The 21,112-nt window shown below is 41.7% G+C and overlaps 1 protein-coding gene across 1 annotated transcript in view; it reads left to right on the top strand.

Moving 5' to 3' along the window:
* The first annotated feature begins 9,786 nt into the window (after window positions 1-9,786).
* Window positions 9,787-21,112, top strand: part of LOC122557492 (fibrous sheath-interacting protein 2-like) — a 35,069-nt gene continuing 23,743 nt past the window's right edge. The window contains exons 1-2 of the mRNA XM_043705240.2: window positions 9,787-9,971; window positions 19,340-19,465. Of these exons, the coding sequence (XP_043561175.2) occupies window positions 9,909-9,971; window positions 19,340-19,465 (189 nt within the window). The 5' untranslated portion in view covers window positions 9,787-9,908. The remainder of the gene's footprint in view (window positions 9,972-19,339; window positions 19,466-21,112) is intronic.

The raw sequence follows: 21,112 nt of genomic DNA, 5'->3' as shown, positions 1-21,112 counted from the left end.
AAGGCAACAGGGCATAAATTTTACACTCTAGCACTTGCTCATTTAATGATGACAATTCAAAGGTATCCAGGTGAACTTAAAAGTGAATCAATGAAATTAATTGTCTGAACAACCAGAAAAAGATCATCAGAGTGTGTTACTGGAAAAGCACAGCAGGTCAGACACATCCAAGGAGCAGGAGAAACAACATTTCGGGTGCCTAATAAAGGGCTTTTGCCCGAAACATCGATTCTCCTGCTCCTCGGATGCTGCCTGCTCTGCTGTGCTTTTCCAGCACCACACTTTCGACTCTAATCTTCAGCAGTACTCACTCTCACTGAGAAATAGATAATCAGATCAATGTATATTAGTTTGTAGAAGATGTATTCAAAGTATGCTTTGAAGCTCAAATGGAGCTTGAGATGCTTCAGACAGTGTAAGTTTAGTAAAAATACTTTTTGTCAAAATAGTTTGCTTGCAAGAGAAATGTAAACACCATAGACTAACAATGCTTGAAACATGAAAACAATTTCAAAATGAATCAGTGTATTATCTCAAAGTACACTGAAATTAAAGGTACAAATGAGGTAGACTGAAAAAATGTTCAGAAAGCAATGCAGGCTGATCATATCATGGCAAAGTTGAAACCACAGTCCTTGTAACTGCTACTTCGAGCTCTTAATTTATATACATTATAATCATACATTTCAAATAGAACCATATTTAAAACAAGTGAGTTTAAACTTATTGGTTGTTTAAATTTTGATTTACAAAATTAATATTTTTAACAGTCTCATATAAAAGATGTAGAGCTGAATTTTACTGAAAAATCAGCTATGTGGGAGGTTTCATGGAAGGCTTTTCTCCATGAGCTCTAGCGACTAATCTGTTACAATTCACTGCTGCTCATCTCATTATGTATGCACCATGCCTCTAAGGGGCCACTCTTGCACTCACCAGCAGCAGTATTACTCATCGCTGCCAGGACCTTCCAAGATTTGTGCCACTGATGCTACATTTTGATATTAGCTGTGAACCAGTTCAAATACAGCAAGCAGGAATGGATATTCACAATTTGTTGCTGCACATTTCTAAAGTGAAAGGCTGAGAAAGAAAGCACTCCTGCTTCATGAGCATGGACCTCGACAATGGACTAACGGAAAGAAAGGCTGTCCTACTTCTTCAGGACCATCAGAAGAGACCACAGCACCATATCCTGTCAGCCTGGTCTGACGTTGCTGCCTGCGTCAGTGCAGTGTCTATGGATCAGAGAAATGCCCAACAGCGCAGGAAGGTTAACAACCTTTTCCATTTGGCAAGGGTAAGTGACGCCATATTCTCTCTGCTGCCTCACACTCGCTCTAAATCTGCATTTATAATAAACATCGCAGCTGTGCCAACACAAAGGGTTAGTAGATGAGAGGTCTACCTTGGAAACAAAAGTAGAAGTTGCTGAAAAAGCTCAGCACATCTGGCAGCATCTGTGAAGAGAAATCAGAGTTAACGTATTGGATCCAGTAACCCTTCCTCAGAACTGATGGTAGCTAGGAAAATGTTTGTTTATATTGCAGAAGATAGGGTGGTGAGAGGGGTTAAGATGTAAATATAGGTGGGATAGAGCCCAGAGAGAGATAAAAACAGTTGGATAGACAAAGGAGTGGATAACAATCTGGCTCAGAGGGTGAATAGCTGTTAACGGGGACTGTTAGTGGCTAACAATAAGTAATGTGTAACCGCAGACTTTGTGATAACAAGGCCTAGTGTGTGGGGTGGGGAGCTAGGATATGGGAGATTTCAGGTCCTAAAAGTATTGAATTTGATATTGAGTCTGAAGAGCTGCAGGGTCCCCAGTGGAAAAATAAGTTGTTGTTCTTCCAGCTTGGGTTGAGCTTGGCTGGAACACTGCAGCAAGCCTGAGACAGGGATGTTGGCCAGGCAGCGGGGGGGGGGAGGGGTAAAGTAGCAGGCAATTAGAAGTTCAGGGTCTGTTTTGCGGGCAGAACATGGATGTTCTGCGAAGAGGAAAACCAGTTTATGCTTTGTTTCCCCAATGTAGAGGAGACCACATTGTGAGCAGTGAGTGCAATAGACTAGATTGAGGGAAGTTGAAACTTTATTGCTGGAACAGCACAGCAGGTCAGGCAGCATCCAGGGAACAGGAGATTCGACGTTTCGGGCACAGGCCCTTCTTCAGGAATGAGCAGAGAGTGTTCAGCAGGAGAAGATAAAAGGTAGGGAGGAGGGACTTGGAGGAGGGGCGTTGGAAATATGATAGGTGGAAAGAGGTCAAGGTGAGGGTGATAGGTCGGAGTAGGATGGAGGCGGAGAGGTCAAGAAGAAGACTGCAGGTCAGGAAGGCGGTGCCGGGCTGGAGGGATTCGGCTGAGACAAGGTGGGGGGAGGGGGGATGAAGAAACTGGTGAAGTCCAAGTTCATCCCCTGTGGTTGGAGGGTTCCCAGTCGGAAGATAAGACACTCCTCCTCCGACCGTCGCGTTGTTGTGGTTTGGCGGTGGATGAGTCCAATGACCTGCATATCCTCGGTGGAGTGGGAGGGGGAGTTGAAATGCTGTGCTACAGGGTGGTTGGGTTGGTTCGTCCGGGTGGCCCAGAGGTGCTCTCTGAATCGCTCCGCAAGTAGGCGCCTGTCTCCCCAATATAGAGGAGGCCACACCGGCTGCAGCGGATGCAGTAGATGATGTGGATGGAGGTGCAGGTGAATCTGTGGCGGATATGGAAGTTTCCTTTGGGGCCTTGGAGAGAACTGAGGGGGGAGGTGTGGGCGCAAGTGTTGCACCTCCTGCGGTTGCAAGGGAAGGTGCCGGGAGTGGAGGTTGGGTCGGTGGGGGGTGTGGATCTGACAAGGGAGTCGCGGAGGGAGTGGTCTCTACGGAAAGCTGATAGGGGAGGGGAGGGAAATATATCCTTGGTGCTGGGGTCTGTTTGGAGGTGGCGGAAGTGACGGCGGATGATGCGCTGTACATGGAGATTGGTGGGGTGGTAGGTGAGGACCAGTGGGGTTCTGTCCTGGTGGCGGTTGGAGGGGCGGGGCTCAAGGGCGGAGGAGCGGGAAGTGATGCGGTGGAGGGCACCGTCGACCACGTCGGAAGTGCTGCTTCACCTTGAAGGAATGTTTGGGCCCTTGGATACTGTAGAGGGAGGAGGTAAATGAGCAGGTATTACACCTTCAGCAGTTGGCGGGCAAGGTGCTTTTGGGCTGTGGTCAGGGGAGGTTTTGGGAGTGAAAGAAAAGTAGAGCAGGGTGTCCTGGAGGGAACAGTCCATGCAGAAGATAGACAAGGGAGGGGAGGGGAATATGTGTCTGGTGGTGGCATTTTGCTGGAGATGGCAGAAATGGCGGCTGATGATTTTTTGGATGTGGATGCTGGTGGGATGGTAGGCAAGGACAAGAGGAACCCTATCACTGTTGCGGGAGGGAAGAGAGAGGGTGAGGGCAGAAATGCAGGAGGTGGGTCGGACCCATTGGAGGGCCCTGTCGACAACGGTGCTGGAGAATCCTCAAATGAGGAAGAAGGTGGACATTTTGAAGGCTCCCTTGTTGAAGTTAGCCTCATCAGAACATATGTGATGGAGATGGAGGAACTAGGAGAATGGAATGGAGTCTTTACAGAAAGCAGTGTGCGCGGGTGTATAGTCTAGGTAGTTGTGGAGATCGGTGGGTTTGTAGTGGATATTAATGGTTAGTCTATCCCCAGAAATGGAAACAGATGTCGAGGAAGGGAAGGGAGGAATCAGAGATAGACCAGGTGAAAATGAGGGCGGAATGGAATTTGGAAGCGAAATCGATTAATTTTTCCAATTCAAAACGAGAGAGGGAAGCAGCACCGATGATATTGATATATCAGAGAAAGAGTTGTGGGTGGGGACCAGAATAGGATTAGAACAAGGGATGTTCCACGCACCCTATGAAGAGGTCTGCCTCAGCTTTTGAACAATGGAGACCCTCAAATCCCATTATCGTGCACACTTTGCCACAGTTATTTGCTACGAAACACAATAGTTTCTGAAAGTGAAAATCAAATCCACCCAATTAGCTGAGTGGCTCAAAACCAATTTATAGTCACATGAAAAGAACTGCTGATTAGTTTGGTCTACCCATGAATTATAAGACTTGACTTTTGATTGTCAGTCTCCAGACTTTGCTAAACTGCTACTGCAGATCTCAATATCTCTTTGAAATCTAACTTCTGGAAAGAAACTGATGTTTTGCCTGTGAAGTGAACCAACCTACAAATTTTCCAGCCTATAACTACTGCATCTTCACCACACACACTATGTCTGAGCTCTTGTGGTACAGACTTTGTTTTAAACTTAAAGAATTTGATGAGCCATTTTAAATTGGACTTCACAAATAGCATAAGGGGAAACACAAAACAGCCTTTTTCTTTTTATAAGACTGGAAAAGGAAATATGAAAAGCAAATTAAAAAACACACTTCTGTTATCAGACAGAAGAGAACAGTAAAGATAATTCAATTCACCATGCCCTCTTGTCCATGACAGCTGCAAATGTTAATTCTTTTTATCATTGTTCAATTGAATTGGTCTCTACCACTGTGTTTCAAATCCTAACCATCTTACATCATAAAAGAAGTTTTCTCATGCCATCTTGCTGTTTATTTTCAAATGCTTCCTCTGGTTTTTGATCCTTCTACCAAACTGAACAGTCTCTTCCAATCTACATTGTCCACGCACCTCAGTATTTAAAGAATCTCTATCAAATTTCTGCAATTTCTCATTAATGAGAACAATTTCAGCTGCACTCTAATCTATCTTCATAACTGACATAATCATCCTTAAATCTTTGCTGTATCCTCCAATGTCTTCACATTCTTCTTAAAGTATGGAGAAAAGAAATTGGAGAAAATACTCAGTTGAGATTGAAACTAGTGCCTTGAAAGATTCCCCAAAACTTCCTTGCTTTCACTCTATGCCTCTGTTTATAAAGCCCAGATTCTCTATGTCTGCATCTTCAATGCTTTGTGCACATACACCTTGAGGTACTTCTGCTCCTGCAACATCTCCCCATACAGAATGTCTCATTTATTTTATAATTTTTTTCTTCATTCTTTCTACCAAAATTTCTCTGCACATTTCTCTGCATTAACCTGCCATGTGGTCACCCACTCCAACAGCTTGATACTGACTTCTTGAAGCCAACGTTTCTCTGAGATGTGGGCTGCAGATGTGCCCAGTCATTCTGATGTTCCACACACAGCGATCGACATGCCGATGTGGATCATTGCCCTGACATCCGGTTTATAACTGGCAGCATCCTTCAATGCATTTGATCCTGACCTGGAGACTTATCAAGATAGAAACACAGAACCTTGGAGAAGAAGGTCATTTGAGCCAGTGTTCTGAGCTATCCTGAGCCTGTGCTAACACTGTGCCTTGTTCATTGAGAGGAAATGGCACTGAGGATTAAAACTTCTGTCTCTCCTCTGGCATTGTTGAAAGCTGACAAAAGGGCTATAAATGTCTCATTTTGACATTTGACTTAGGAGTGTAGGACCACTTATTTCAACAAGTGTTCCATCAGTCATCTCACAAAGAGATAATAGAGGAGTGTAAAAATGAATTGCTATAATCTCACCAGACCATAGGGCTGCTCCCTCATGGGAGAGAGAGACATTAATGGTGATCTAACTCACTTCCCAGGTAAGGGGATATGATGAGAAGGAGAATCTCTTATGGCAAACCTCAGCCAGTGCAGGAACAGTCACTCTGCATTAGAAACCAGCCATCCAGGCTACTGAGCTAACTAATCGCAGCAAACTGTAAGTGCTGTGTGAGCACAGAACTCTTCTCTGCCCAGCCCCACCTCACCCACAAAAAAAATTCATGGGATAAAATAGAATTTGGAATTTTATTTGGCATTCAGATGGAGAGGGAATCAGATCCATGTCCTTTTGCAACTTGGGTTTACATTACATTAATTGCATGGGAAATGGCCCACAAATGCACCTTAAAGTCACAGTGATATCTATCCAATGACCAATGACATTTGGTGCAATTACACATGAATTCTCAGTACCGTCACTGCAGTACTGCACTTCACCTGTAGTAAGTTACCTACAGTGGACAAAGTCAGAAGTCGCATGACACCAGGTTATAGTCCAACAGATTTATTTGAAATCACAAGTTTTCAGAGCATTGTGAGCATTCATCAGGTGAAATGGAGGGAAGTGCACAGGCACAGAATTTATAGGTAGAGAGATCATTGCCGGAAAATTCCAGGTAATTAAGACTGTCAAAAGATAGTTCAAGTGGTGTGAGTGGAGTGTCGACAAGCTGCAGACGTAAGTAAAGTGTCAACAGCAAGTGATGGGATGACTTATGATCCAATTAATTGAGGCAGACATGTAATTACAAAAATCAAAAACAAGATGGTGCTAGAGACAAACTAGCTGGAACATAACATGATAAATATAAGAGTAGCATGACAAGGATCTAACCAAAGTAACAAATAATCCAAAATTGCACAAACTAATAAAGGTAGAAAAATCATAATAAGTTATCAAGGTGATGGTGTCAAAACAGAACAGTAAGGAAGAGTTTACAGATATCGAACAGTATGGTGGGGTTACATGTAGTGCGACATGAATCCAACATCACGTTTGACGCTGTCTTTATGGTTGTGGAACTTGGCTATCGGTTTCTGCTTAGCGATTCTGCATTGTTGTGCATCTCAAAGACCACCATGAAGGACACTTATCCAAAGATCGGCGGCTGAATAACCTCAGGAGGAAACATTTCTGCCTGGCGATTGTTGTTGGTGTCTATTAATCCGTGGTTGTAGCTTCTGCATGGTCTCGCTGATAAACCAGGCCTCAGGGCATCCTTTCCTGCAGCATATAGAATGGATAACATTGGCCGAGTCACATGAATACCTACTGTGTACGTGGTGGGTGGTGTTCCGACATGTGATGATAGTATCGTGTCGATGATCTGGAATGTCTTGCAGAGGTTGCTATGGCAGGGTTGAGTGGTGTTATGGTCACTGTTCTCTTGAAGACTGAATAGTTTGCTGTGAACGTTTGGCGCTTGTTTGAAGGCAAGAAGTGGAGACATAGGGATGACCTTGGCAAGATGTTAGTTATCACTAATGACATGTTGAAGGCTGTGAAAAACATGGTATAGTTTCTCCACTCTGGGGAAGTACTGGATTATAAAGGGTGCTGTATCGGTCATGTCACTTGTCTTTGTTCTAAGGAGGTCCTTGCAGTTTTTAACAGTGTTACATTGGAACTGGTGATTGTTGAGTTGAGCATCGCATCCTGTTCTTAAGGGAGCATCTTTCAGTGTCTGTAGGTGTCTGTCATATTCCTCCTCATCTGAGTAGATCCTGTGTGTGCAGGGCTAGAGGAGTGAAGCATCATGAGGTTATCTGTGGGCTTGCGGGAGAGTGAAGTACTGTGGTGTCTATCATTGATGGAGATGTGTGTGTCCAAGGAGATTGATTCTGAAAAGTAGTCTGTGGTAGGTCTGAAGATGGGATGAAACTTGTTGATATCCTCATATAATTGTTTCAGTGATACTGAATGACCTCCTTTCCAAAATCAAACTGGAGAATGCATTCAATTTTGATAATGAGTAGTTGGCTGGATGGACAGATTGTGATGCAGAATGATGGCAACAGCATGAGTCCAGTTCCACACCGGCCAAGACTACCATGAAGGACCCTCCTACTGAACTTCTTCCCTTAGCTTAAGTATGGAGACCCTCAGGTTATACCACTACCAGTCATTTCTCTCTCCAGTAATACAGCAGTCCTATGGCCCTGTAGTTTTATGGTGACTTTACCTTTATGAACCACACTTGATCCAAATTAATAAGAATGTTCTACTTTCTGGCCTATTTGTCCCTCTTAATGCTAAATGCACACTAGAGCGCATAGATTACTGTTGTTCTGTCTTAATTTATGCTATTTAGATTTACTAGGATGTTGCCTGGTATGGAGGGAAGATCTTACGAGGAAAGGCTGAGGGACTTGAGGCTGTTTTCATCAGAGAGAAGAAGGTTGAGAGTGACTTAATAGAGACATACAAGATAATCAGAGGGTTAGATAGGGTGGACAGGGAGAGCCTTTTTCCAAGTATGGTGACGAGGGGGCTTAGCTTTAAATTGAGGGGTGATAGATATAGAATAGATGTCAGAGGTAGTTTCTTTACTCAGAGAGTAGTAAAGGTATGGAATGTTTTGCCTGCAAATGGACATGCATGGAATAGTGTAGGTTAGATGGGCTTCAGATTGGTATGACAGGTCTACACAACATCGAAGGCCGAAGGGCCTGTACTGCGCTGTAAAGTTCTATGTTCTATAAGCTTATTGTATATTGAAGTGTATATTTGGCTTCATTCCAATCTAAATTTAGCACTTATTATTTACTAGATGGTTTATACATTTTCAACTATATTTCTTTTGTCAGTGAAAACAAATAATTACAAATATATTCAGAAAATGAAGAAATTGAACAATATTTGATCACAGTGGCTCAGTCAGTAGCCCTGCTGCCTCACAGTGCCAGGGACCTGTGTTTGATTCCACCCTCAGATGACTGTCTATGTGGAGTTTGCAATATTCCCCCAGTGGAGAAAGTGAGGACTGCAGATGCTGGAGATCAGAGCTGAAAATGTGTTGTTGGAAAAGCGCAGCAGGTCAGGCAGCATCCAAGGAGCAGGAGAATTGACGTTTTGGGCATGAGCCCGAAGAAGAGCTGAAGAAGGGCTCATGCCCGAAACGTCAATTCTCCTGCTCCTTGGGTGCTGCCTGGCCTGCTGCGCTTTTCCAGCAACACATTTTCAGCAACATTCCCCCAGTGTCTGTGTGAGTTTCCTCCAGGTGCTCCGGTTTCCTCCCACAATCCAAACATGTACAGGTTAGTTGGATTGGCCGTCCTAAATTGTCCTTAATGTTCATGGGTGTGGAGGCTAGGTAGATTAGCCACGCAAAATGCAGGGTTACAGGGCTAGGAAAGGGGAGTGATCTGGGTGGGATGCTTTTCGGAGGGCCAACGTAGACTTGATGGGTTGAATGGCCTGCTTACACAATGTAGGGATTCTCTTATTCTATGAGTGTTCTTGTGAAGGGTGATTGTTGATTTCTTTCAGAGTCTGATTTGACTTTTTGATATGTTCAGTAGTTTCTGCCTTGGTATTTCCACTCCCTTTTATTTTAAATGGGGGTGTAGGGTTGAATGTAAAAAAAGGACTTCATATTAATGTGAGATGACCAATTGTATTGGCAATGATGTGTGAATCTTGATTCACCTCTGATCCAGAGGTGCTGCTCTGCAGATCGAATATTTAATCTGCTTGTTGGGAAAGATATCATGGTACTATTTGGAGGAAGAGTTGGGGAGTTGCCTCTGGTGGCTTTGCCAATATTTATCCTGCAGTCAACATCAATGGGTTAATTGTCTGCTCATTACATTGCTGTTTGTGGGAATTTGCTGCTCACAAATTGGCTTGGCTGGCACGTTTCTTATATGGTTAGCAGCGATTATACATCACAAATTAGCTGTGAAGTGCTTTGACACATGAGGGGTCAAGCGAAAAGAAACCGAAGTCTTCCTTTTTTGTCACGGTTGCTATGGAGTGTGTTTACCTCGAGTGCCAAAGTCTCGCGATATTTCTGCTATTCGCTTTGCTATAGTTTCTATGGTGACGGTGTAAACATAGCTGTTTGTTAATTATTAATTATAGGATATGGCCAGTGCTGGTGAGCAGGTCTGAGAACTCCCCAGTTAACCCAACCAGCCTTAACAAAGGGTAAACAGTGCCTTTGCAACCAATGCACGTGGCGACAAATCCCTCCCAAACATTTTCAGAGTGAAAATAGGAAGTGTCAAGAGCCTCGCTTCACCCTTCCATTCAAACCCTTAGTGTAGTGCATTCACACCGCCAAGATGAAAGCCTACCTGTCCTCCTATTCCAAGAATGCGGCCCTTCGCACGGCCGAGGAAAGAGATGTGAGTAGTAGATAATATTACAATAAAGATTAGTTGTCGCTTTGCTGAGGGAAGACTGCAGGTGGACGCTCATCAGTGATCAGACGACAAACTAATTGCTTAACTTCGGGGAGGGGAGTTAAACAGCGTCTCTTTGGGTTGGCTTCTATCACACATGTTCGATGGCAGGGGAATGGAACTAAATTAACTAGACTAAGTCATCCTTCATGTGAAGGACCAAGTAGGTCTTTCCCACTGCAATGCGACAGCAGACTGAATGGTTCTGGCCAGGAAGCAACCAGTGGTTTGTGCTGATTAGAGCTAGCAATGCCGCATTATCAGGCTTTAAGCTGAGGCTGTTGTTCACATGGATGAGATGTGTCCCTCTGGTGGCAATATTCAACGGGGCGTGCCCTTTTGGCGTCAAGCAATTACATTACACACCAGGCTTTGTTGGTAATTCTGAGGACTGAAAGAGTCCACAAGAGGCTACAGAGATGGAACAATTCACTGACAAATGAAATTCCATGAAATGGTGCATTTGTGTCAAATAGTAATAATTACACGAAAATTTGGACAAAACTGGATAAGGTAGTAGAATGATGGGGGATTCATATCTATAAGGCATTTATGTAAGTAACTCAAATGGGTGAGGTCATAAAAAAGTGGAACATTGCACACTGCTGCAGGAGCACAGTATATCAAAATGTAATGGTAGCGAAGTAGGTCTTATGATTTAATTGGGAGCATTCCTGTCTCTGAAATAGATGCTTTGAATTCAAGTCCCACTCTTAGACTTGATAGCTAAGGAAGATGTGTTCATAAAGTGGCCAGATAAGTTTAAATTAATCATTCTAAATCTCTCCAATGGCAATAGGAGGTAATTTTAAAAATGATAGATTCCTGGTCAGCCATGTGAGGTGTGTCCCATGGAAAGAAATTGGAGCCCCTGCTATCACTATCAAAAGCTCCAGGCAACAACATGCATATTCTGTTGACAAGGCATCTGGGACTCCTTGGTTGGTTGGCTCAGCTAGTGGGCCTCATTCCTGAAGATGCGCTTATGCCCAGAACGTCGATTCTCCTGCTCATTGGATACTGCTGCGCTTTTCCAGCAACACATTTTTCAGCTCAGCTAGTGGGATGGTGGGTATGAATCAGATCAATGTGAATAGCACAAGATTTGATCTCTGTTCTAGCTGGAGTTGGCACATGAATTCTAAGTGCCCTACCCACTGTGGCACTGTTATTTAGACAGAAAACTCAAAAAGAATGTTGTATCCATAAAAGTGGGTAGAAGGTGAACTTGCTTGTGAGGAGGAACTTATAATGTCATTCTCCACATTTTAGAGAAATCTAACTCATAGTATGTTAATTACTTGGCCCTTTCATCAGCACAACTGGCCCATTTCATAGAATTCCTACAGTGTGGAAACAGGCCCTTTGGCCCACCAACCGCTCCAAACAGTAACCCACTCTAACCCATTCCTCTACCCTATTATCCTCCATTTACCTCTGACTAATGCACCTAACCTACACATTCCTGAACACTATGGGCAACTTGGCAAGGCCAATTCACCTAACCGACACATCTTTGGATTATGGGAGGAAACCTGAGCAACCAGAGGAGACCCACGCAGACACGGGGAGAATGTGCAACTTCCACACAGACAGTCAGCCAGAGCTGAAATCAAACCCAGGTTCCTGGCACTGTGATGCAGCAGTGCTAACCACTGAGCCATCAAGCTGCCTCCTTCATCTCTGTCAGAGATGTAAGAGGTCCATGAGGGAAAGGGAACCCCGTTAAGAGCTGTGTTAAGGTTGGTTTATGAAGCAATGCTTTACCTATATTTACAGAACAAGGTATTTGGTTAATACAGTCCAGGGTGGGTTTTTGTAGTGACATAACAAAGTTATTCAAAATTCTGAAGAAATGGATTGGAGTAAATAGAAACAGATTGTTTTAAGTTGATATGAATCTTGAAAGAAAGCAAGAAATTTAAGTCAGATGGAAGTAAAAGGTGTTTTTTACTACACAGAGGACTGTCGAGCTTTGGAGCATATTTCTACAATAAGTGAATAACACAGCAATCAACAATTAAAGTTGTGTCGCCATAGTCTTACCAGACTACAGGGCTGTTTTCTTATTAGAGAGACGCAACTGGTAGTGATTTAACCTGAGGGCTACTAGTTCTCGGGCGAGGGAAGAGGTTGAGAAGGAGATTCCTTCATGGTAACCTCAAACCAGTGATGGAATTGTTAGCATCACACTCCTCTGTAAACCAACGATCCAGCCAACTGAACTACACCAATTCCCATAGTTGAAGTAAACATCTAATAAACAGATAAAGGAAAAGAGGACATTAAATCTAGACCACTACCCATGTGGAATTAAGATTATTGTTTATATAAATAGCATAGTTGCCAATACTACTCCTTGCCAATTATATCAAATTATTTTAGATACTAATCTAATTGATTTAATAGAAAAGGCAAATGCTTTGGATTGAGAGGCTATTACCAACTGTGTACACTCAGTCTAAGTTATCAAATGCCATCTTTTCTTACAAGAATAAGCAAAGTTGCATAATTATAATGGCATTCACCTATGACTGCATAAGGCACATTGAGGCAACCATTTACAATACAATAGAATTCCCACTTTTGCTTTACTTTGCTGCCATATTTCTCTCCGTCTACAGTTTTAATAAAATATAATTTTTTCTCCCTTCATAACTGTCAAATATCCAGACCAGGACTGTCATCCTTCCAACTTGGCACTGCCTTCATGACCTGTCTTATCTGTCCGTCTTCTTTCCCACCTATCCACTCCATCTTCCTCTCTGACCTATCACCATTACCCCCATCTTCATCTGCCTATTGCACTCTCAGCTACCTTCCTCCCCCCCCCCCCCCCCCGCAGCCCCAACCCCCTCCCATTTATCTCTCCACCTCCTTGGCTCATAAGCTTCATTCCTGATGAAAGGCTTTTGCCCGAAACGTCGATTCTCCTACTCCTCAGATGCTGCCTGACCTGCTGTGCTTTTCGAGCACCATACTCTCGACTCCGATCTCCAGCATCTGCAGTCCTCACTTTCTCCTTTCATCTCTCACCTCTACATTTCTGATTGTTTATTTTTCTTACTTTTCCATGACAATATGGTGTTTTGTAATGTGCAGAAAATCATGTCAGCTGCTATTGTAGGACATGTACAAATTTACACCTATCTAAGTTTACATATAATTCCTGTCTCCAGAAATGATACCTCCATTGTTAAGATTTTGTCACACTTCTGAGTTAATGTTTTCCATGACAAGTTCATAACTGCACATTTATAATGGAAACTCATGTTGTATAATGGTAGAAGGATCTGAAAGGGTTAATGCTGTAAAGTACCTTTGTGGGAGAAGCAGGGTCTGAAGAGTTAGTCTGACTGTTTGTGTCTTCACCATTCTTTGAAATAACAGGCTGAAACTTACAATTTTGGCTACGTGTGAACTGGATTGAGTTTTTTGGAGGGATTCCCACCAAGATTTCATTGTGTCTTACCAAACATGCTTCATCAACTGCCTACCCTGTTCTGTCCAAATCTATTTCCATCTTACCATGTGACATTCCCAGAATAACTTACCATCCTGGGGCAGCTGTTGAAAGATGCATCACTGACACCTCTGCCATCTTTGAAAGGCTACTGTGCATCCAGATAATAGTTGGAAATCTGGTATCACCTCTGACTGGCAGTGTAATGGCACAGCAACCAAAAAGCCAAGTTTCTGATGGCATATGGCTGGTAATCGTTTGCATGTATAACCCCATTCTCTCACTTTAACCACCAGGCTGTGTGCCTGTCCTCTACATCCCTTTGAAGTGCTTTCTTTTTTTGTCACTGCTATTCTTTCCATAATGCCCACTGGACACCTACATCTAGTAATTATCCAATAGGGAACCATCACATACAGACAAGCAATAAAAAAAATCCAAGCATGAGCTTTTGTTGACAGACAGCAACAGGGTTCAGAAAGGAAAAGAATAGATGTTGCAATTCACTCACCTCCACCATGCAAACCAAATGCTGAAATCGTGATCCTGACAGTCTATGATGGTCTTCTGCACCCAGCTAGCATCTACTGGAGTTGGGTATCAATCAGGTCCCATTTGCCTTATCGGGTCCAATGAAACTAAGCTCTGTCATCCACAAAATGAGTTCCAGTTTCAATGTGCTTCCACTTTTTTTCAGAAAATTGCTCCCATTTCCCCAGCTCCTCAAAAGTTATCACTCTGCTTTGCTGCCTGCTCAAATTGGGATGCACTTCAAGCCAGGCGTGTGTGGCATTCTCTGTCTGGACTATATTAGAGGACCCCCCCTCTCCCCCCTCCGATTTATCCAAGCTGAAAAAGCACATCTTTAGCAGCCCTATTGTCTGCACCACAATTGCCAGCATGATGAATGTGCCGTCCTGGTTGAGTGACCAACACACCGTAAAGTGCTCGGACACCCTTTCCATCCCAGACTCACATCAACCATAATGCGTGCCACTGAATTCATTAGAGACCATCATCATAGTTTTGAGGCATGTGATGCAGTGATGTTCCCCTATCCTTTGGCACCTTGTGGAACTTCAAAAGTGATGGGCACTTTTGCCAGTTTTGTCTCTTTTTTAAGGTATTGTTGATAACTTTGCATTGCTAAGATGACATTGTCTGTTTGGCTAGCATCAATAGCATGGCGCAATCTGCCTTTGACCATCATTTCATGGACCAGCATGTTCACTCTGCATGCTTCTTGTATGTGCAAATAAATGCTTGCAAAAGAACTGTTGCTGAAATTTGCAGACAGGTGCTTCATGTAATTGCCCCTTCAATGTCAAACCATTCAGTATTCATGGAACTGTGCATATGCCCATCAAATTAATGTTGACTCTGCCCACCTTGGCATATTTTCCCATTGCATTTCACATCGAGGGAATAGCAAGTGATGGCAGGGACCTTAACATTTGGTTGACACTTTCAACAATAGCTTTACCTGGTCACCAGGTAACCCTCCCAGAGCCTTCATCATGTTCTCTTTTACCTTAGTCGACCCTAGAAGCCCATTTCAATCCATTTTGTTGATTATCTTTCTTTTACTCTTTTGAGTGTGGTAAGAGCGTGGAAAGAATTGTTTGTTCTTATTACCTGCAGCAACACCAGAAATATTCCCTCTTTCCAGTTATCAGCCTCTTAAAAACTTGAATCTACTTCCTTTAGTGTATTCTGTGATCTATTGCACACAAATTCTCTTATTATGTGGTTGGAGTGCTCTAAATACGTATCTTATACTGTTTAAAAACATCACTAACTAATTAGCAATAGATTGAAACAGATGACTGCAGTATATTATGTTGTTCTCACTCAGTTTATATTGTTCAGCTGTAAAAGTTAATCTAGATTCAGGATTATCTTAAAAGCAGAGAATGCTGGAGAAACACAGCAGATCTGATAGCATCTGTGGCAGCAGAAAAATGGAATTAACATTTCAATTCCGGTATAACTATTCAGAACATTGTGTTTCTATTTTCACAGATGCTGCTGAACCTGCTGAGTTCTCCAGCGTTTTATGTTTGTATTTCAGATTTCCAGCACCTGCAGTATTTTGGTTTAATTCAGGATTGGCTCTTGCCTGTTTGAAGATTAGATTAGATTAGATTAGATTAGATTACTTACAGTGTGGAAACGAGAGAATGAACTTGGTCTCATAGAAACCAATTGTTTTTTAACATCATACTTAACTTTCTTGTGGCAGGATCAGAACATGATTTTTAGATCTAAGCCTTTTATGTAACAAACAAAAAGCAACTTGCCTAAATACTATTCAGTAGGAAACATTCTTTACACTACAGTAAAGTTTCTTCCATTTAACTTTTAAACAACCAAATAGCCCATGTAACTCTCCCCACACAAACCTCACTCCATGTTTATACTTTTACTCTGTCTCTTAAGTGGCTACATTCTTCTTCTGGAAATAGTCTAATATTTTTATCTGCTTCTACTTGTCAGTTTCCTTTCTCCATGCCCAGTTGGTCAACTTCTAATCTCCAACCTGACTTCTATAATGAGGGTTACCCTAGAGATTCCTCCCTCTAGCCAAAGCGAGCCAAAGTCCCCTCAATCCAAGTATAAACTCTCAATTATGTTCTACTGTACATGGTGAATAAGAAAGACATCATTTCCTCTGCTTCAGGAACAGAACTAACTACCTCTATCTCATCACTCTTTCTATCTTTCTCAGATTCCTGCAAACCAATACTACAATGATGTGCTATGAACTCTTCTCTCACCTCCATGGCAAAATGAAGAACATAGGTCTTATATCCCAGTAGGAATGTTATCTGCTAGACCCCCAACTTCATTCTATATTGAAATTAAATAGACTGCGATTTTTGGGAAGATTTGTAGCTCAGGTTGATGATATGGATGTAAGTTAGCTCGCTGAGCTGGAAGGTTTGTTTTCAGGCGTTTCGTCACCATGACTAGATAAATCATCAGTGAGAGCATCCGGTGAAGTGCTGTTGGTATGTCTTGCCACTCTATTTTTAGGTCTTGGTTTCTTAACGTGGGTGATGTCATTTCCAGTTCATTTTTTTCAAGGGAAGATGGATGGGGTCTAAATTGATGTCTTTATTGATGGAGTTCCAGTTAGAATGCCAGGCTTCTGGGAATTCTCATGCATGTCTTTATTTCGCTTATCCTAGGATGTGCGTGTTGTCCCAGTTAAAGTGGTGTCCTACTTTGTCTGTATTTATGGAAACTATTGATAGTGGGTCATGTCTTTTGGTGACTAGTTAGTGTTCATCTATCTGGTTATCAAGTTTCCTGCTCATTTGTCTGATATAACGTTTTTTACAGTTCTTGCATGATATGTCGTAAATGTATCTAAGGGATCCTTTAGGTTCATTAATCGCTGTTAAAGTGTGTTGGTAGGTTTGTGGCCTACCCTGATGCCGAGGGGTCAGAGTAGTCTGGAATTCATTTCTGATATGTCTTTGATATAAGGTAATTTGGCTGTAGTTTTTGGTTGTGTTGTGCCTGCTTGTTTAGGTTTGTTTCTGAGGAATTGGTGGATTGTGTTTACTGAGTACTCTTTTTTATGAAAACGTTATATAGGTATTTTTCTTCAGCTATTTGTAGTTCTTGGGTGGGGAAGTGTGATATAGCTCATTGAAATAACATCTTGATCCAGCTCTGTTTGTGGGTGTTGGGATGATTGATTCTGAAATTAAGTATTTGGTCCGTGTTTGTTGTTTTTCTATAGATGCTGATTTGAAGTTCTCCATTAACTGTGTGTTCAACTGTAACGTCTAGGAATGGGAGTCTGTTGTCATTCTCCTCCACTTTTATAAATTTTATGCCTGTCAGGATATTGTTGATGGTGTTGTAGGTTTCTTCTAATTTGTTCCGTTTTGTGGAACAACAACAGACTCCTATTCCTAGACGTGACAGTTGAACGTACAGTTAATGGAGAATGTCAAACCAGCATCTACAGAAGAACAACAAAAACGGACCACATACTTAACTTCAGAATCAATCATCCCAACACCCACAACCAGAGCTGCATCAAGACATTGTTTCAACGAACTATATCACACTGCCGCACCAAAGAACTACAAACAGCAGATGAAAAATACCAATACCACGTTTTCAATAAAACAGGTATCCAATAAACACAATCCACTGATTCCTCAGAAACAAACCCAAACAAACAGGCACAACACAACCAAAAACTATAGCCACATTACCTTATATCAAAGACATATCAGAAATGACTTCCAGACTACTCAGACCCCTTGGCATCAGGGTAGCCCACAAACCTACCAACATACTTAAACAGCAATTAATGAACTTAAAAAATCCCGTAAATACTACCAGCAAAACTAATGTCATTTATAAAATACCATGCAAGAACTGTAAAATACAGTATATCAGACAAACAAGCAGGAAACGTGCCACCAGGATACATGAACAATGAGCACCAAAAGACATGACCCACTATCATTAATTTCCATACATATAGTCAAAGAAGGACACCACTTTGACCGGGACAACACACACATCCTAGGACAAGTGAAACAAAGATATGCATGAGAATTCCTCAAGGCCTGGCATTCTAACAGGAACTCCATCACTAAATGCATCAATTTAGACCCTCTATCTTCCCTTGAAGAAAATAACCAGAAATGACAGCCCCCACCTTAAGAAACCAAGAGTTAGAAATAGAGAGGTGGGACATACCACCAGCGCTTCACTGGGGGCTCTCACTGATGATGTTATCTAGTCATGGTAACGAAACATCTGAAAATGAACCTTCCAGTGAGCTAACTTACATTCATATTAAATAGACAGTTTAAAGTATAACCCATTATAAAACCCGAAATTCCTATTCCACCCTATGAAACTTGAGGACGACCAATCTATTCAGACTCAACAGCAATTCTTTGCTGTTGTTGATAGTTATGAACATCTTGCACCTCATCATAGTGAAACAACTTAGAAACCCTTCAACTTTTAACAACCTAGCTATAAAAGCTAGAATTCTATCTATCAGATAGAATTGAGAACAGGTCTCAAGACTCCCTTCATTCTTCTGTTTTATCCTAAGTTGAAAAGACATTTCCAGAATGTAACAATCTTATAAATATTGTAGTTGTAACAGTATTGGAGAAAAAAATAAAAGTTACTAAATTGATAGTGGTAGACAGATACCATGAATTTATTTCTGACATTGAATAAATACATTGTAAAAAATAGGCTTATGTTTCCATTATCATACTGATTCCATAAATTCAGTTTAAAGAAGTGCTGAGTTTCTGGAAATATCATCCTTTGGATAAAATGTTAAGTTCAGGCTGTGGATTCCAGTGGATCAGATATGCAATTTAGATCCCACATTACTTTTGAAAAACAAAATCTAACTACAGTGTCCTGGACCACACTCTTTACTCAGTCAAAACACTCATTGACTTATCAGACAAATTATTGTGAGTTGGAGAATGCAATTTTATTTGCTCAACAGTCATTTGCTAAGAATTGAGTTTTTGAAGTGAATTCAGAATCCATGGGCAGAAAATCCATTTTTTGTGTGAAGCACATTCAAATATCTCAATGTTATGTAAACCTATCCATCACTTAACAAAAAAAAAGGCAACACTATCATATTAGTATATCTTTAGAATTATCATCTGATAAATTCATGATTATGTTGTTTATGAACTATAGTAAATCTTAAAGAAGTTATCTTAAGTTATCTCTTTGCTTCATATAAATTGTGAAACTATGAATTCCACATATAAAATGTCAAACTACAAATTCACCTCATCCAATAATAAATCAACTGATTTTTTTTTATCTACAGTGTATGAGCAGTAAAGCAATCATGGGGGCAGGGTCAAAACAACTTTTGAATTTGCCCCTGGGGTCCAAGCTTCCCTTGCTTCCAGGTAGTGGAGTTCTGCTGTACACAACAACCCTGGGTGAAAAGGTAAGTCATAAAAGTAAAACTAATTCCTTTATTCAGAGTTTGTTATTATTAAAATCCTGGGCTGGATTACCATTCTGCCTCTTTATAATAACTCTTTCATTAATTTAATGCAGCAGTTTCAGCTTTTTTGCTTCATTGAATCAACAATCATGAAAATTAACATTGGCAAAACCCAAACTCAGACAAATCAAAAACTCACCAGGTGACAGAGTGTCTTTCTAATCACTGTCTCTCTGATCTTCCATCACTGAAAGGCCAGGCTGTGCTTCTTGAGTATCTGAAAGGGAAAAGATCTAAGTTGTTATGAGGGGATGGCAGAAAGCAAGTGGTGCATGCTTACATCCTAAAGACTTTAAAATTCATACTTTATCTTTCGTTTTGGTACTGGATAGTCTCCCCCATTTCCTTGTGTGTGTGTTGTGTGTTTGATGTTGTGTCTTTGTTATTTTTACTCAGTGTTAATAAGTAATAAAATGGATCTTCATTTCACTCAAGAAAACCTGGTAATAGGCACTTTTTAAGAACACAAAGAACAAAGAAAATTTACAGTCCAGGAACAGGCCCTTCGGCTCTTCAAGCTTGAGCCGATCCAAATCTACTGTCTAAACCTGTTGCCCAATTCCTAAGCATCTGTATTCGTCTGCTCCCCACCTACTCAAGCATCTGTCCAAACGCATCTTAAATGAATCCACTGTTGGCAACGCATTCCAGATGCCCACCACCCTCTACGTAAAGTACTTGCTGCGTGTATCCTCCTTAAACTTGCCACCTCTCACCTTGAAACCGTGACCTCCCGTTATTGATTCCTTCACCCTGGGAAAGAGCTTATCTCTATCCACCCTGTCTATACCCTTCATAATTTTATAAACTTCAATCAGGTTCCCCCACCATCTCCTTTTTTCTAATGAAAACAAACCTAACCTACTCAACCTCTCTTCATAGCTAGCACCTTCCATACCAGGTAACATCTTCGTAAACCTTCTCTGCACCTTCTCCAAAACGTCCACATCCTTTTGGCAATGTGGCAACCAGAACTGTACACAGTATTCTCAGTGCAGCCGAACCAATGTCTTGTATAAATTAAAAATGACTTGCCAGCTCTTATACTCAATACCCCGGCCAATGAAGGCAACCATACTATATCCACCTGTGCAGCAACCTTCAGGGTAGATTGGATCTCCACTCCCAGATGTCTCTGCCCATCAACTTTTCCCAAGGCTCTTCCATTCATTGAATAATTTGCTCTTGAATTAGTCTTGTCTAAATGCATCACCTCACATTTGTCTGGACTGAAATCCATCTGCCAGTTTTCCACCCAACTCTCCAGTCTATCTATATCCTCCTGTATTCTTTGACAGTCCCTTATGCTTTCTGCTACTCCACCAATCTTCGTGTCATCTGCAAACTTGCAGATCATACCAACAGTGCCCTCTTCCAGATCATTTATGTATATCACAAACAGCAGTGGCCCCAACACTAACCCATGTGGAACACCACTGGTCACCTTTCTCCATTTCAAGAAGCTCCCTCCAACAACTATTCTCTGTCTCCTATTGCTCAACCAGTTCTTCATTCACCTATTGTTTCTGGTGAATGAGTTAACAGTGAGATATGGTTGCATGCTAAAAAGAACGAAAAAAATTGTAT

The sequence above is a fragment of the Chiloscyllium plagiosum genome, unplaced genomic scaffold (genome assembly GCF_037043375.1).
Source record: "Chiloscyllium plagiosum isolate Xiang-an unplaced genomic scaffold, Cpla_swu_hap1 HiC_scaffold_11, whole genome shotgun sequence".
In the NCBI taxonomy this organism is placed as follows: domain Eukaryota; kingdom Metazoa; phylum Chordata; class Chondrichthyes; order Orectolobiformes; family Hemiscylliidae; genus Chiloscyllium; species Chiloscyllium plagiosum.
This window is presented reverse-complemented; position numbering and strand designations above follow the sequence as displayed.